This window comes from Saccostrea echinata, unplaced genomic scaffold, assembly GCF_033153115.1.
Source record: "Saccostrea echinata isolate AGI-Se365-2 ecotype Australia unplaced genomic scaffold, CSIRO_AGI_Sech_v1 ptg000047l, whole genome shotgun sequence".
NCBI lineage: Eukaryota > Metazoa > Mollusca > Bivalvia > Ostreida > Ostreidae > Saccostrea > Saccostrea echinata.
In genome coordinates, this window is record NW_026889796.1 from 16,630,147 (window position 1) to 16,647,572 (window position 17,426).

At 32.0% G+C, this 17,426-nt stretch overlaps 1 protein-coding gene across 1 annotated transcript in view; it reads right to left on the reverse strand.

Moving 5' to 3' along the window:
* LOC133202542 (uncharacterized) overlaps positions 1-17,426 on the reverse strand; it is a 91,759-nt gene that overhangs the window by 28,548 nt on the left and 45,785 nt on the right. Inside the window, exons 45-52 of the mRNA XM_061338378.1 lie at positions 13,787-13,896; positions 13,631-13,689; positions 13,365-13,519; positions 10,784-10,921; positions 1,322-1,378; positions 609-718; positions 451-509; positions 159-307 (exon numbers count right to left, since the gene is read on the reverse strand). Coding sequence (XP_061194362.1) covers positions 159-307; positions 451-509; positions 609-718; positions 1,322-1,378; positions 10,784-10,921; positions 13,365-13,519; positions 13,631-13,689; positions 13,787-13,896 — 837 coding nt within the window. The remainder of the gene's footprint in view (positions 1-158; positions 308-450; positions 510-608; positions 719-1,321; positions 1,379-10,783; positions 10,922-13,364; positions 13,520-13,630; positions 13,690-13,786; positions 13,897-17,426) is intronic.

Below are 17,426 nucleotides of genomic sequence, written 5' to 3' on the forward strand. Positions count from 1 at the left end.
ACATCGTTGCACGTGAACACTGTTGTAAGATCACTAATATATAATTGTATGACGGAGCATAAAGCTAAAACCGAAGTGTTTTTCATTTTCAACTTCAAACTAAGGACGTTTTAATTCTACTAACATATTTCTGATAATTTTTGATAGACTAGTATTACTTTTATCAAATTTGAGGTCTCCTTGAATTCGTAGTTGATGTATAAACCCATGTCCAGAAAGCATGTACAAGACATTGACCACCGATGAAGAACTGATACGATTTTTGTTGTATGTTACAATGACGTCTGCAGTCACTAATGGCCTATTCCTAAAAGTACATAAAACAAGAATGATATTAAAGAAAATTGCTTGTTGATGCATATTATATTGCACAAATAAATTTAAAGAAATATTTCATTTGAAATTTAGTTTTAAGTTTATTTTTCAACTTTTGTTTTTCAAACAGACAACCTTAGTGACGAGACATCAAATCGAATGAATTCTGTGGACGTCTTCATCTGTTCTTCAAACTGAAATAGAGCATCCATATTGATGAGGAATATAAACATTTCTTCCAGCTAAAGATCTTGACTTTTGTTCATCATAACCTCATCATAGTTACAACTCACATTTGTAACAACTGCCTTTTGTATTTCTCTGTAGAAAGATGAATTTGGATCCAGCAATTCAACAGTCCATTGGTAGTCTGGTAATGTTACCGAGACGAGCATTTGTTCGGCTAAAAAAGAAAACAATTAGAACAATTCTCATGCATTTTTATAGATTCACATCATTAAACAAAAGAATCCGATCTTTCAATTGTCAGATGGTTTTATATACGAATAAATTAGGCAAATACCTATGCATTAAAAAAACAAACATTTTTTCATATTTTAATAAAAGAAATTATGGGGGATAAATGAAGTTAAATTCAGAAAGGAATTTATGTCGGATATTTACAAATCGATTTAAATTCCGGAAGAGATCAGAAATCCCTGGTGAAATTTTACTTTTGAAAAATAAAGGCTATATGCTCTTGTTTGCTTAAACCATCAGACGCGTTTGATCAATTCTTAATAGACTGGAATGTTTGTGAAAATTACTATTTCCTTGTGCGAAACCTTGTTCTTAGAACAGAGAATTGAGCTTGTTTTACACTGGAACCACAGAAGGTGAAAATGAGACTAAATTCTCTCCATCAATTTTATAAAATGTTCTTCATAAGAAAGTTAAAAAAAATGTGCTTATTTATTTTCCAAACTATCAAATCTTCAAATCTAATGACAAAAGTATCAATCCAAAAACGAATCATTTATTACATTTAAAGAAAATAAAATCTCACCATTCTGTTGAAGTATTGGAAACTCTGGATATCTGAGATCATAATATGACTTGATTTCTGTAAGAAAATTATGCTTTTCTATTAAGACCTACAATCGACTTCATCATATGATTATGATAAGAACCGTGTGCAAATTTACGGTTGAGCTAACTGACCTAGAAGCACTGAAAATATTTCAATTTCCTTAATAAATCTAATGATTGCTAAAATCAAGAGTTGGTCACTTTAGTTATTTACAAATACCATAACTTTTATTTACAGATAACGACCATGACTTTGTTTTGTAGGTCTAGACACCATATAACATTCTTTTTTATTAAACTGATTTTGTTATTCAAGTGTTTATGGAGCTCAAGATAGTAAGAATTTAAGTCAAGTAAATTCTCACAAAACTAACCGTTACCCAACCAGATATGAAAAAATCTAGAATTTGTTTAAAAAATTGTACATTTAAAAACACCAGGCCCGAAGACCATAAACTGAGACTAAAAATTTAAGCCTCAAAATTTTGATTTTGAATATCTTAACTCTAAATTCAACAAACATGTATGAAAAGTTGCATGTTTGTAAAATATTCAAATACAGTAGAATAATAAAAATTTGGTTTAATTTCTCGATTACTTCAAAAGTTATACAAATTTGAAATTTTGACTAAGTCTGTTTTCAGTTTATGTTCTTGGGATCAGACCACATTTCAATAATACATGACAATGTAGGAAAAAGAAGATAAACAAGCTTGAATCTCATTTAGATATGTCTTCAAAGTTGTTCCATAGCACTATACAAAAAATATAAGTTCACAATTCAGCTGAAAGACACCCCCCCTAAGGTTTGAGTCTCTCATTTCCATTTTAAATGAAAAACGTGTAAATAGCAAATAATGATCAGTCTTATAAGCTACAAACAATACAATCTGTGAACAGGCATAAAACATGGACCCCCCGAAACCCCAGAGGTGATATCAAGGTGATTTTATTTTATTTTATTTTTTTTTGAAATTCTTTGGAGTTTTTGAGAAACTGTATCTGATTAAGACTTCTTCTAGAATATGCTGTAACACAGTACGTCTAAAGTTTTCTCCTTTACAGTGGTTAATATATTTGTGAGGAGTAAAGAACATTTGCTGGACCCCGCAATACCGGTATTTCTTTGTACGGATTTTTATGAAGATTAGGGATCCAGTAAGGTAGAAATGAACTATGGGTAAAAGTTTGGATTCCAGAATTAAAATCAAGATCTTCTAAAATACAGTTATAATAATAAGAGCGGAACAAATATAGACGATATTTTTACAAGCCTTGTCTTCTCGAAGAGACATCAAACAAACAAACAAACGAACGAACGAGCCTCTGCTATGTTATGAACCATAACATATTGTTCATGTATAGTCTTTTTAATTCTTTTATCAACTCCGATTTCGTAAAAACTAAAGGATTTAGCCTTTTTACTTTCTAACACGATTATTTAATATATTTCCGAACATTTAATCCACTCTAACAAAGTGTGTAGGTATTCTACTTCATATCTAGCCAAACGTCTGGCATAATCTGCGACAGAAATCATAATATAATTGAAGTTTTGGTCCCAATTAAAAGATCAAGCTCCCTGTATTTAGGCCCTTTTAAGAATCTTTGCTTTAAGATCGTCATTTTCCACTACATTAACATCTAAAGTAATAACGTGAAAAAGCGGTAAAAGGAACCAGGAGAACAAGAACAAGAGGATTTTGTTTTAGATGTTCAATATCTAGATGCTGTAAAATGTGTTTGTAATTGAAAAGTTTGGAAGGAACAATTTGATAATATCTGTAGAAAATGGAAGATGTTCACTTCAAGAGTGAGCAAGGACCCAAAGGCCCTTAACAGTTATCTGATTAATAAAACAACCCGTAAAGGATCCATGGAATTGAGAATTAAAGTAACACAAAATAAACTGAAACTCAAAAACAAGTTAAAAGGATGATCAGAGATCAATAAAAGGTAGTCTGGTAATCAGCAACAATGCATTACTTCCCTGTTATATGCAATTGCAATCTACAATCTATTACCATCATCAAGTGATTAGAGCGTCTACTCTAGAGTCGCGAAGTAAGGAGTTTGGTTTTGTAATGCACTCTCAACCACTACTGAAATAATTATTTCAATAGTGGTCGTTATTTCAATAGTGGTTGCAACAGTGGCGTCTCCATATGAGTGAAAAATTCTCGAGAGGGACGTTAAACAACATAAATACAAAGAAAAACCATCATCAAATATATTACAGTACCCGCATCGTTATTCTTTACAGGATACACGATACGATAGGATACACGCACGATACGATAGGATACACGCACGATACGATAGGATACACGCACGATACGATAGGATACACGCACGAAAGGATAAACGCAAAACACGATAAACGCAAAACACGATAAACGCAAAATACGATAAACGCAAAACACGATAGACCTGATAAACGATCTTCACGATAGGATAAACGCAAAACCTGATAGGATTGTTTCAAAATGCGAAACGTTTTTTGACAAGACGAAAAGTTTTATTTTTGATATACTATAGTAAGATAATTTTAATTACTTACAAAGCCGCAAATCGAAATGATAAAACATTTAAATTTATCATGATAAAACATTTGAAGTAATTATGCTTTGTAAAGATATGGTATTTTTGTCAATAAAATTGATCGTCATCAAATTCAAACTGTAATTATTTTAAGAATAATTCCACTCTATGATGGAAATTAGGCGATTTTTTTGTGTAATTATACAAATGTCGAAATTCCTTCGAATCGCTAAATTTGAATTTTGAGTCCGTAGACAAGCGAAGTTTTACACCCAAGTGCAATAAATTCACGAAACGCTATAAATATATTCATTATTTTAACAAATAAAACCTTATGAAATTCATAACAAACATTGATTATTTTTACGGAAAAACATGTAAAAAAAAAAAAAACTGAAATATTTGGATTCAATATCTTTTGCTAGAAGTCTGCGAAGTATCCAAAATCGCCTTTAACAGTTTGTATTTAATAATTCAAATCTTACAAAAAAAAAAAAAAAAAAAAAAAAAATACTAGTCATAATTTGGGGGGGGGGGGGGGAGATTGAAAATTTATTGTTATAATTATTTAAAGGTTAATGCTTTCTCCTCCAAGTTTTTACGAATTTGATTTGTATTTTATATAAATTAATTATTATTTTTTTACGTTTTAAAATTGCTGAAATTGCTAGTTGCATTGAGACAGACCGTGCACTGGACTGTGAATAATTAATCTCTCCTATATATAAATATTTATGTCACACATATCCCGTGCACATAGAAATTATTTACATATTCCAAGTACATTGTATATGTATATATGAGGAAGGAGACCTGCGAAAAAAATCGAATTTAATAAAATTAATAAACGTCACTAGATCTGTCATCATCTATTATCCGAAAAAATATCGCATTTCCATTCTTTTGTATTTATTTAGGTATTTTTATAGGCCTGTAAGATTAAGCTAGAAGGGAGCATGCACTCGTATAAATAAAAAAAAAATGTTACAGTGTACCAGCATGTGTAGTATACAGTAGTAATATAATGCTTATATAATATTGCCCATCGACAATAATAATGTCTTTAGCCATTTTTGTTTGCTTTTCAAAACATTTCTTTTTAGACCCCACCCCCCTCCCCCGGCCGCCCCAAAGAAATGATATTGCTTTCTTAGCGTGCTTGTGTTATAAGCATTTACAATAACAGAATGTGTATCTACTATAGATACGTGTAAACTAAGCTTACATTGTATATGAATATATTTATTGGGTACTTAAACTTTGTATTAAATAACATTGAATGGTTACGTACACTTGTTTACAACATATTAGAACACACACAAAAAATAAATAATAAATCAATTTCCACAATTTGACAAGTGGATTTTCGGATTGAATAATTGTCAATTATTGCTATTAGACTTTGTAATAATTGTTACAAAACTTATCTTATATAGGACGACATCGGTGAAATTAGACAAAACTTTGTAAATTATGAAAGTCTTAACCCCGTATGAGGCACAGTCAGCGGGGAAGGGGGATCCATAACGCCCCCCCCCCAAAAAAATCCGATTCAAAAAGCCAAAAAATAAATAAATAAATAAATAAAAATAAGATAAAATAGAAATATATATTGACTTCTTCAATATAGTCACGTATTATATGCAATCGATAAACACAAATAAAATTAAATACAAGGTATTTACCAGTCTTGTGTATCACCGCAGAACCGGCCGGGCGATTTTTTTTTTTCATGTAACTTTGAGACGCCTTTACATGTAACAACGACAGACAACACAGAAAACCCTAAGATCCAGAAGTACCGCAAGCGCATTTTTTTTTATTTGATCACACCAATCATATTTATGACTGTAAACCTATAAAAATTACATAAGGATAAACAAATGAACTAAATCAACGAAGTTTGGAGAACAAACCTCGCCTATATTTTATTTGATTCAATTATATTTAATTTTTAATCTGTAACGGAAGTGTACATTTACCAATTTTTAGTATAAAATCTTAATTGTTAATTAAGTGTTGTTCATAAAAATTATGAACAATATCCAGAAAATAAGTAGATGCATTTCATTGAAACCCAGTAGGGTTCAAGGTAAATACTTGACACCAGGTGAGAGCTAGAGTTCAGGTATGTCTACGTTGAATACACACGGGTCGGTCATGTAGGGGAAAAGGGGGGGGGGTCTTGACTTGACAAGAAGACAGTGCACTGATTAGGCAGGTAGGTGTCAGTTCTCTTGTCACGGGAGCGCTTCCACCTGTCTCTAAGTTACGGTATATATTACTTCATCTCCGCGCCGAAGTAGGTAAGATGTATAATAAAAATTTGTGTGGTTTTGTTTATTTATTTATTTATTTTTTTTTACAGCTTCTAACTGCAGTAGTTAAATATGAATGGCAAACATCTATATTATAATATATACTTATCAGAGAAAAATAATAATACAAAGGAACAACAAAACTTGCGCGCATAGACAAAATTTATGTTTCCGTCATTGATAAAAAGGATAGCCTTAATAAAGATACTGATATTTTTTTTATTCATAATTTATTTTTTGCACACATACCTAATGTTTTATGTTTCTATAATTATCAAAACAAAGTTAATAAAGGTCTCGCTTATGTGACTCTGTGTAAAGGGATTATAATATTTCTATCTTTGACAAAAATATTTCATACATATCGACAAATTAAAAAAAAAAAAATAACGAATGACTCAAATAGTAGATCGATTATTTCATGTCCAAAAATAGAATTTGACTTTCGATTTATGCTCTTTGCTTGGTGACGGTACTTGACGTTTATTTATTTATTTATTTTCTTTAAAAATATACCAGATTTGGAGTATTAGTTTCTCTTTTTGTTCAACAGTTAGATTAATCCTAAATAAATTAACAAAACGAAAGATGAACTCGAGATATCTCGAGTGTTTCTTTTCAAGGTAAAGATAAAAAGCGAGGGTTTCCGAATGCACACGATAAACGCAAAACACGATACACGATAGAACCTGATAAACGATCTTCACGATAAACGCAAAACCTGATAAACGGAAAACACGATAGAAAACGCAAAACCTGATAAACGGAAAACACGATACGATAGGATACGATAGGATACACGCACGATACGACAGGATACACGCACGATACGATAGGATAAACGCACGATAGGACACGATAGAATTGTAAAGAATAACGATGCGGGTACTGTATCACGAAAGTGCTTTAGCATAATATGCAGGTTTCGCATAGTAAATAAAGCAAATATCTCCATACCATTGGCCTCTCTTGATCTTCAAAAATGTATTATGCACTTATATAAGGTATTTCTGTCTCATTCTTATTCACCTATTTTTTTTACAAGTGTACCTGACTATTAAAAACTATGAAAGTACTCTTTGTATTACAAATTAAATTTTTTTTGATAATTCTTTTATTCAATTTACCTCTTAATTACATTTATTACACCTATAGTCATTAGTGAATGATAAAGGGGAATAATTTCTCTTAAAGCAGAGTAATTTTTTCTATACATGTTTATTATAAAAACTCATCATAACTCCAGAAACCCTGACTTAGGGGTCGAATTTAAACCATAAAATGCATTCTTTGGTTGTTAGTATGGGAATTAATGTTGTAGCTGTTGCAGAAAAAATACATTACCCGTGTAAACGGGTTATGTTAATATTTTCTGCAACAGCTGCAACGTGAATTCTCGTACTAACAAACAAAGGAAGACATTTTATTGTTTATACTTATATCTGTACAAAAAATTATTTAAAGTAGGATTAAGTAGATTAAATATTGTATTATTGATATGTACGTTTCATTGATGGAAGAGCTACTGATCAAGATACCCGTAGAGGAGCTATGCTTAGCGATGCTTACTGACTGATAAAAGACAATGGTTTTCTCAAGAAATAAAGGTGATAATATTCGGTGGATGTAAATATTTCACAGTTTTGGCACCCTTGCTCATCATAACCAAGCACTTGATTTGTCTATTGATTACCCAGAAGCAGAGAAGAAAATTTGCAAAGAATTTATGCATTTTACCGTATGATCAATAGAGTCCCGTCCTATCACCAGAACCCCTGACCCAGGGTCCATGAATTTCATAACTTTGGAAAGGTGCCCTGTTCAAATATAATTATGCACTTTGTTTGTCAGCTTAATACCCAGGAGCAGAGACGACGAAGTTCATTGCTTATTAAAATCATACCAACAGTACTGATGGTGTTCTAGAGAAAAGAAGATTTTTTTTTTTTGGATTGCATTGACTTTGACAGTTTTGGCCCCCCTGCTTAAGCCCCCATGAAAAAGAATTCAATATTATTTTTTCCTTTTGTCCATAGATGATAAATATATTTAAGAAGGTGAGCGTATTTAGCCCCTATCTGCAGAAATCATAGGTACGAATCATTGTTTAAAAATCAGTAAAGCAGACGTTCTGGTCGACTTAGCACAACAGGAAACACTTAACGAAAGTGAAACACATAAAATGGTACACTTCAAAAATACCTTGTTTAAAAATTGTAATATTTAGGTCTATTTACAATACCAGTAATGATATCATAATACTAGTACATGGTAACATTATACATAATTTTACAAAATTAACAGCTACATGTATAAGATAATAAGGTATGGATAAAAAATGCATTGAATTTTAGTGGGTGGAAATAATTGGTTTTCGATTTCAGTGAATTTTACTTTATCTAAAAGAATGGACTTGTACAAGGCGAGGACAATCCCCCGACAAGATATTTCTCAATTCTTAAGGTAATAGAAAATTTATATTAATTCGAAAATTGTGTTGTGAGTATCATCTTTCACACTTTGACTCCCTTATTTTATTGAATCATTTTTTGATAAGAAATGTATTTTTTTAGTTACGCAGGTAGGTTAAGGCTTCCCGTAGAATATCACAGTGCACTCTGTGCCTTCACATCTCTGAACTACCAAAATATGACGTCATAATGGAAAATGACGTCAACTCACTGCAAACTTGAGGTGTTATGTCGGGGAGAGTGTCATGAACTTTACACTTTATTTCAAACTGCATGTAAAATGCTAGATAGCTTTTGAAAAATTCACGGGTCGTTAAAGGTTTTTTAAGTCTTATATGTCCGAATATTTTAAAAATACAACGCTTACCTACCCTTGATTGAAATTCAGCATGTTTAAAATGCTTATGAAAAATATACTTTTGAAATGTACTCTGTTTTATACCCGTGGTTGGGGGTAGAATTTATTTTGTGTGTATAAGAGAGTCTGGCGCAGGTGATTAATGAGGATTAATCTGAGAATTTTTGTGGAAATCTGTAAGAGGAGGTTGTTCTTTAACTGAATCTTGCTTGGGAAAAATGTGTATTGGCTTTGTTTTAATACAGATTACGATATTGTGTGGAAAATACCCTCAAATTTGTAGGTAAGTTGAATTTCTCAGGAAATATTTTGTACCCAAGTAATACCATGACTTTTCCCAAGCACATTTCGGATAAACAAGAATACGATGAGTTTATTTATATAACAAAATGTTAATAATTATCGTGTTAATCAGCTGCGCCGAAGCGATTTATATGAAACACTTCAAAAAATTATAAATGACCGTCACGTGATCAACAGAGTCATGTGATATCATAACAAATATGTTAATATATAGCCGAAGAAACCCTTTATATAAATTGGAAGTACTAAGTTCATTACTTATAAATTAAAACCGACCTCGCAATGACATATTATGTTTTGAGCGCATTTTAAAGCTTCGGGAAACCTTAACATAGCTGCGTATATTTTTAAGATACGTGAAAAGAAAAAAAACCTCATGCATGATTCGAACTCACTCCAAAGCTAGCGATGATGCGTAATATTAAATGCCCTAACCACTACGCTTCACAGTCTTCTTGTATTTTGAATGTGTTAGTGTGATTTAAATAAATGAGTTCGACGAATTGCATATTTCTTTTCAAAATTTTTCCATTTTTATATATTAGAAAGAGTTCAGAAAACATAGTATAGATCTTACATTCATTTTTCAGTCAGTTAAACGTTCATGTATAATGGAGATTGACTCATTCACATTCAAAAATTATCTTAAATGACTCTGATAGATCCATTTTCCACTAAATATGCTTTAACAATCAACTAAAAAAAACATAATGTCAATTAATAAGTTATTCAATTAAATAAATGTGTTAAAGATGACATTATCAACAATATAATTTTCGAAAAATATTTTTTTCCCATGAACATTTGAGAAATATATTATCTCAGAGCGGGGAATAGTCCTCGTCTTGTACGCCCCCTTTCTTTGAACAAATCAATATATTTATTCAAGTTGACAAACGACTTAATTGTTAGTTGTTAAAAAGTCAAACAAGCTTCATAAAAGGATCGAGACAATTGAAGTAAACTTAATCAGAGACAGGTATTATACCACAATAATATCGACGCATTACACTTGACATAAATTTTAAACTACTTATAATGACACGTACAGCGCATGTACACAAAGTGATTTCTTGTTTTAAAAATCTTTGTTTTTTATGGTCTTTGGGTCTTCTCTCCATTAAAAAAAACTTTTGGTCTAGATCTTGTTAAATGAATTAAAATAAACAAAATGGACGTTTCAATTTCGTTAAGAGAGCACACAGAGATAGCAAATTACAAGAAAAAGAACAAATGAATGTTTGAGTGCGCCCAGATTCCTGCCAAATCCACATCAAATGCGTACACATTCTTTACTCATTTTTTTTTCTTTCCAGTCATTAAAATGTTAACGGACAGCTCGCGACGACGAACGAAAACAGAGAACAATAGGTCTCCTGAATGAATCAGGTGACCTTAAAATGGTTATTACAGTTGTGTGTTCTTATATGGGTATGTATTTTTGAAACCTGTGCTATTCTGACAGATTCGCCCACATCCATTGGAACAGCATTTCTCACTGGTTGAACAGTCCGTGTCTTGAACACACACATCGTGACAGATTGTTGACACTGACGTCACGATAGGACAACTAGAATTCCTTGTATCTGAAATAGAACATTCAAATAGTTACTTTCGTAATTTATTTTTCTTTTACCAGAATAAGAACCAGCTAAGGTGCTTGTAAATTCCTAAAAATTAAATACCTGGTATAACCCCTATTCCAGTATTGTGTACCATTTGTAAAAGATGAACTGCAAAGTTTGAGAAATCTTGGTTTTTAATTGATTACTAACATTTGATTTTTCGTTATAACATCTTTCATTAATTTTTTCCCAGGAAGGGTGCCTGTTTAAATGCATGTTTCAAAAGATGGAAGCCGTTTATTCTTCAATATTTTCTCTCAATGTAGAGAACAAATTTCCCTACATGATCGATAGAGCCCTGTTCAGGCCAGAACTCCTGACCAAATGGTCAAGAATTTCATAAATCTGATATAAACACTCTTAATCATTGCATTTTTTTTACTGTTTGCCTCCTACTTGCCCAATAGCAGAGAAAAAACTGTCAAAGAATTAACACTTTTTATAACATATTCAAAAGATCCCTGTCCTAACACCAGAACTCCTCACCCAGGCACAATAAATTTGTCTGCTTAGTACTCAGGAGCAGAGAAGAAGATTTTCAACGAATTAATGTACTTAACCTATGTGATCAATAGAGCCCCGCCCCAACACCAGAATCCCTAACCGAGTGGCAATGAATTTCACAATTTTGAATAGGAACCCTTGCTCATCTTAACCATGCGCTTAACTTGTCTTTATACCCAGGGGCAGAGATAAAGATTTTTAAAGAATGAATGCAATTTTACCGTAATTATGATCAATAAAGCCTCGCCCTAGTATCAGATCCCCTCGCCTAGTGTCCATGATTTTTTTTTTCAATTTTGGAAGACGCAGCCTTGCTCATAATAACCATGTACTAATTTTCTGCTAAAAGCCAGGAGCAGATAAGAACATTTTTGAAGAACTTAATAAATGCAATTTTACGATATGACCAGACCCAGAGGCCATTTATTTCACAATATCGGAAGAGGCACCATTGTTCATCATATCTTTGCACTTAGTCTGTTTAATGGATACGGGGATAGAAGAATATTTTCAAAAAATGCATTTTCACTGTATGTTAGAACCTTTGACCCAGGACAATGAATTTCACAATTTTGGTAGAGGGTCTTAAGCTCATTTGTAATCATGCAAACAGACTCGATCATTGCTTGAAATAGTTCAAGAGAGGAAATATTTAAAAATTTACGACCGATGTACAAAAATAGACGAAAGCAGAGAGCAATAGGTCACCAGAGTGACTCATGTGACCCCAAAATGCAGATACCGTTGACAAGCTCTGAATAGACTATTTTGAGTTAAGTGTCCTTAAACTTAGATTATGCGAAATGACCGTCATTTAGAGGAAAAAGCTATTTCACAGAATTTGTGTCTCCCGCTTATGGAAAAAAGAAGAGGTTGGAAGAAGTGGAAAAAATTTGCAGATGGAGAGAGAAACAAGATAAATCTTAGCATTTCAGCTTTTGGCCTTAAAGTCTATAGGAGTCTTTTTAAAGTTAAACAAATTCATGAACATAATTTTCATTGCAAAAGCTTACAGAAAAACTAATATCATTATCTGAAAACTATATATGCAATATATATATATATATATATATATATATATATATATATATATATATATATATATATATATATATATATATATATATATATATATATATATATATATATATATATATATCATGGGTTGGGGCAGATGTGGGTTTCCTTGTAAAAGTGAATTTCTTTGTGCTATATATATATATATATATATATATATATATATATATATATATATATATATATATATATATATGTGACCTCTGACCTTTGACCGCAAAATAAAAAGGATCTACTTAAGGACATAGGGAGTTGTGATATTATTTATTTTTTAGTTATATTTTTTCTCTTAGAAAACAGTAATTGTAAATAAATATCTTTACATTTATGAGATACATATTAAATTCTACTGCAAAAGCTCCAAGACTTTATCAGCTATTGTTCGGAAACGAAAGTGTTACACAAAAATTGAATGTAAGAATTTATGACCTTGACCTCTAACCTTTTGACCCAATATCGATAGGGGTCTTCTTTACGTCATAGGGAGTTGTGATATTAAATTTTATTGAAGAAAGCTCAAAGAAAATTAAAGTTACATGTATCATCTAGAAAATGTTACATGTATTTGTAATGAATAAATTTATTACCTCAAACTTTAACCCTTTGACCTCAAAATCACTAGAGTCTTTTTAAGGCCATAGGAAGTTCTGGTATAAAAGCTCAAAGGCTTCTTGAGATATCGTCTGGAAACGAAAGTGTTACACACAGACAGAATGACAGACGGACGGACAGACCCAAATTAATATCCCCCATTTTCAGTGAAAGCTCATTTTAAAAGAATATAATCGAACATTCAATGTTTTAAAAACGAAAAATTGCTTACTTCCATCAAAAAGCAGATATGATGTAACTGACAGATTGTAGAAGAGCCCTGAGTTAATTTGCCTCTTTAGCTGTTCATAAACATCTGGTGCAGCATGTATAGAACTGTTGTATGTGACTTCGAGGTCCACTTTCGTAAGATTGTCAAAATTCTTTCTAATTACAGGAGAGAAGTACAGATTATTTAATGTTTGCATAAACCATCTGAGAAAACAGTTTGTAACTTTATTTAACAGAAATAAGTAAATTGTCGAAATAAATCACTACCTGTATGAAACAACTTCAATTTGTAAGAATGCTGGATCAGATCCAAATACTACTGCTATCTAAATATTTAAAATAAGAATGATGAGTTTTAATCGTGAAACGCAATTTATTCTGAAATAATCTTAAAACAATTTACTGAAGTATCAATGTACTCACATTACCATCAATGTAGCCAGTGAGTGTACGATAATAATCAGACATCACATCCAGAAGAGTTGTATTCCAGTAAACATCAGAAAGAATAATTGAAAAGGACAGTTTGCTAACTATAAAAATACAAAATAATTAAAATACAAAAATGTGTCATTTAGAACTAGACATTTACTTGTGCATGCATGGTTGAGTTAAGTATGACATGCATAATTGAGAATATGAGGATCATTGTCGATATCATGTAACCCAATCTCTATCTCTCTCTCCTTAAGTCCAGGGGGGGGGGATCCCCGTGATTTCCCATATGTGTATATACGCCCATGCTAATAGTTTTGCTATAATCTAAAAATAACATTTATTAATATTTTTCATATTTACAAACATGGATCAGGGATATGCTGTATACAGGGTTACTTTCGCCCTTTCACACTTGCAAACAATTTTGCCCCGTTTTTAATTCGCACAGTCACAATTCTGTTCAAGAAATTATACTTTGATTTTGAATTCGCCCCGTATTAAATTCGCCCACCTGTGAGTAGGGCGAAAGGGGCGAAAATAAAACGGGGGGAGGGGATTTTCCCTGTAGACAGTACTTGATTTTATATTTATTCAAGCATTTACATGTGTCATGTTGTAAATTTTGACAACAATTTTGTATTTACTGCCACCCGGTAAATTCAAAATTTACAACATGACACATGTATTATAAATCGACTCCACATTTATTTTAGTAGTACAATTTATGATAGCTACTGATGGCTTTAAGTTATAAAACAAATCCAAGATGGATTCACAATTTTCTTGAAATTTATTTCATTTGTTCAAATTTGGTCCCACATGCTACGCAGAAGATGTTTGTGAAGTTTAGAGCTGAACACGAGTCGTAAAAGGAAGGGATGTCCGCCATATTTGTCTCAGTTGGCGTCTTATTCTTGAGCTCCTGTATCCTATATAAGTCTTATATTATAAGCTTCTGCCTTCCTAACACTTTAGTATTCCGCTGTACAGACCTCACCTGTAAGGATGTGTTTCGCCATTGTTACCAAGTCGATTAAATTTTTCAAATGTATGCAACTATACTTTGTCTGGAGAAAAGTAACATCAATTGCACAGGTCGTTTAATTAAAAACAAGTACGAAATGCACGTAAATTTTACCAAAATCAGTAACATCAAAACGTACGATTTTTCAACCATTCCTCGCGATAAATTAGTCCAGGATTTTTGACATCAGACAGCTGCTTTTCCAATAAAAATGGAACTCGTAAATATACTTATCTTGTCACTGGTCATTTGCAAAATTATTTTGTTATAAAACATTCTGGTTGTACACACAAGTATTCTGAAGTTGATATTAAAGCTGAACATTACTCATAAATAGGCACCTCCACACAGGTATATAAACCCTTCGATTTCGTTACACCCGATTGCACACTTGAAACTCGTGACCGACATGTAGTATTCCTTTCGTGGTCTTAGATTTTTTTGAGTTTATTCCTTGTTTTATGTGCATTTTCTGTCTGCAAATAATGCATTGACTTGCATACTTGATGTTACTTTTCTCCTGGCTCGGAAAAAGTGTGTAAAGGTTGATAATTTCATCGCGACCGAGTAATACGGCAATGTAAGATGTACGTCTTCTCAGGTGAGACCTCTACAGCGTAATACTTCGAACTGTTAAAAGGTCTCCGGCTAAAATAGGGGTTGTTGGGATAGCGCCGATGAAATAGAAATATGGCGGACAATGCCTTATACGAGTAGTGGTCAGCTTTAAAAAGAATCTTGAGTTTCTAATTGGCAATATCTATGTAGCTTTTGGAGATCGGGTTTTCCAACAATCTGTTGAATTCCCATATGGGTACCAATTGTGCCCCGTTATTAGCGGACCTATTTTTTTATTCATACATGTATGAAGCAGAATTTATTCAAAAACTTCTACATGAGAAGAAGAAAACACTTGCTGTGGCCTTCAACTCGACATTTAGATATATCGACGACGTATTTTCAATTAAAAATATTAACTTCCATTCATATATCGATTCGATATATCCCAGAGAACTTGAAATAAAAGACACCATAGAGTCTGAAACATCTGTTTCATATTTGGATATTTTACTAGAAAACTTTTGATACTTTTATTTACAATGAAACTTTACCTGCAGCTATGTAAAATTTGGAAATAATATGTGAATATACAAATAATACTTCCATTAAATATAAAAATGTGTATGCATGAACTGAAGAAAAAAAATATAACAATCTGAAATCCATAGAAAAATACTTTTATTTACTATATTAAAAAAAAAACTTTGATACTACAGTAAACTATTGTTAAGTATAGTATTTTTTGTTAGGGTTGAACTTGAATACTGTTCGTTATCTCTATATTTCACGTAAAACAACGAATTAAAATGTTAACACTAAGACAACGTAAGAAGTACTACACGACGGCCAAGCTGAATGTGCAATCAGGTGTAAGGAAGAGTATATGTAGGTGCTGTGCTGTTATAGAAGATAGGAAAACTAATGTGGCGTTAGGATATTTACAAGTCGTGTTCAACTTTAAGGAGATTTTTTTAAAATGACATTTTCCGGGTTCCACTTAGTAATTTTTTAATGTTTATAATATTATCTCCCGATTAATCAGTATTAAAATATATACAGTCGAGTCCATAACAGGTTGGGGGGAAACGTAAATTCCGCTATAATAGTGCTATATCACTATTATAGTGAGATTTCGCTATATTTTCAGCCCTCGTTACCCTCGATTTCATCAAATAACATACTTGCTGTTTAATGCGCAAGTTATGATGGGTATAAGAATGGACAATAATTTGAATCCTTGCATGTTATGAATTTTATTTAATTTTCTGTCGATGCGTTTAATAATACGAACACACTTTTGAAAGCGGAAGTTACATTTTTAACATAGCAACCAGTGATTGCGGTAGTATTGAACAAAGACTGACTCTTAATATCTCTCACACATGTGCACAAATTAGTGCTTGTAATAACTTTGAACCCATGTTGGAATAGGTTTGTCGAATTTACAGAAGAAAAGATTATTTTTGCCTGCATGGTAACAGGTATGGAGGCCCGTTGTGACAAACGAAAAAGCTCATTAAATGCTCACTTTATTCCGGTGAGTTTAATTGCAATAAATCGTATACAATGATATAAGATGTCATTTCTGCAGGTAATTACAAACACATTGTATAACATTCGTTTCGGGAATGTTATACAAAATTAACAATACAAACAACAAAGGGCCTCGGTTTTATGGGTGTCTTCTAGCTATTCCCACTTTTAAAAAAAAATCACAAGTCCACCTATTTCCGCTTGGAAATATGAAATATTATGTATTATTCAGAATACAACTTTGGGCAGTAGAGCCCATCAGTTTACAATAATAACTTATAATTTATACATATTTTACAATAAGTAAGACTCTCAAAGAATCGAAAAGGGGTTGAGACCCCTGATCAAGTGTTCCTCAGTCCCACAGTTCCATTCACTTATATAGAAGATTATAATATATGCTATAATATAAAGCAGAAGAAGGAATCCTTTAAAACAATGTAATTGTTTTACAATATACATGTATGTAGCAATGCTGTTGTATTATATATAAACATCTGAAAATTA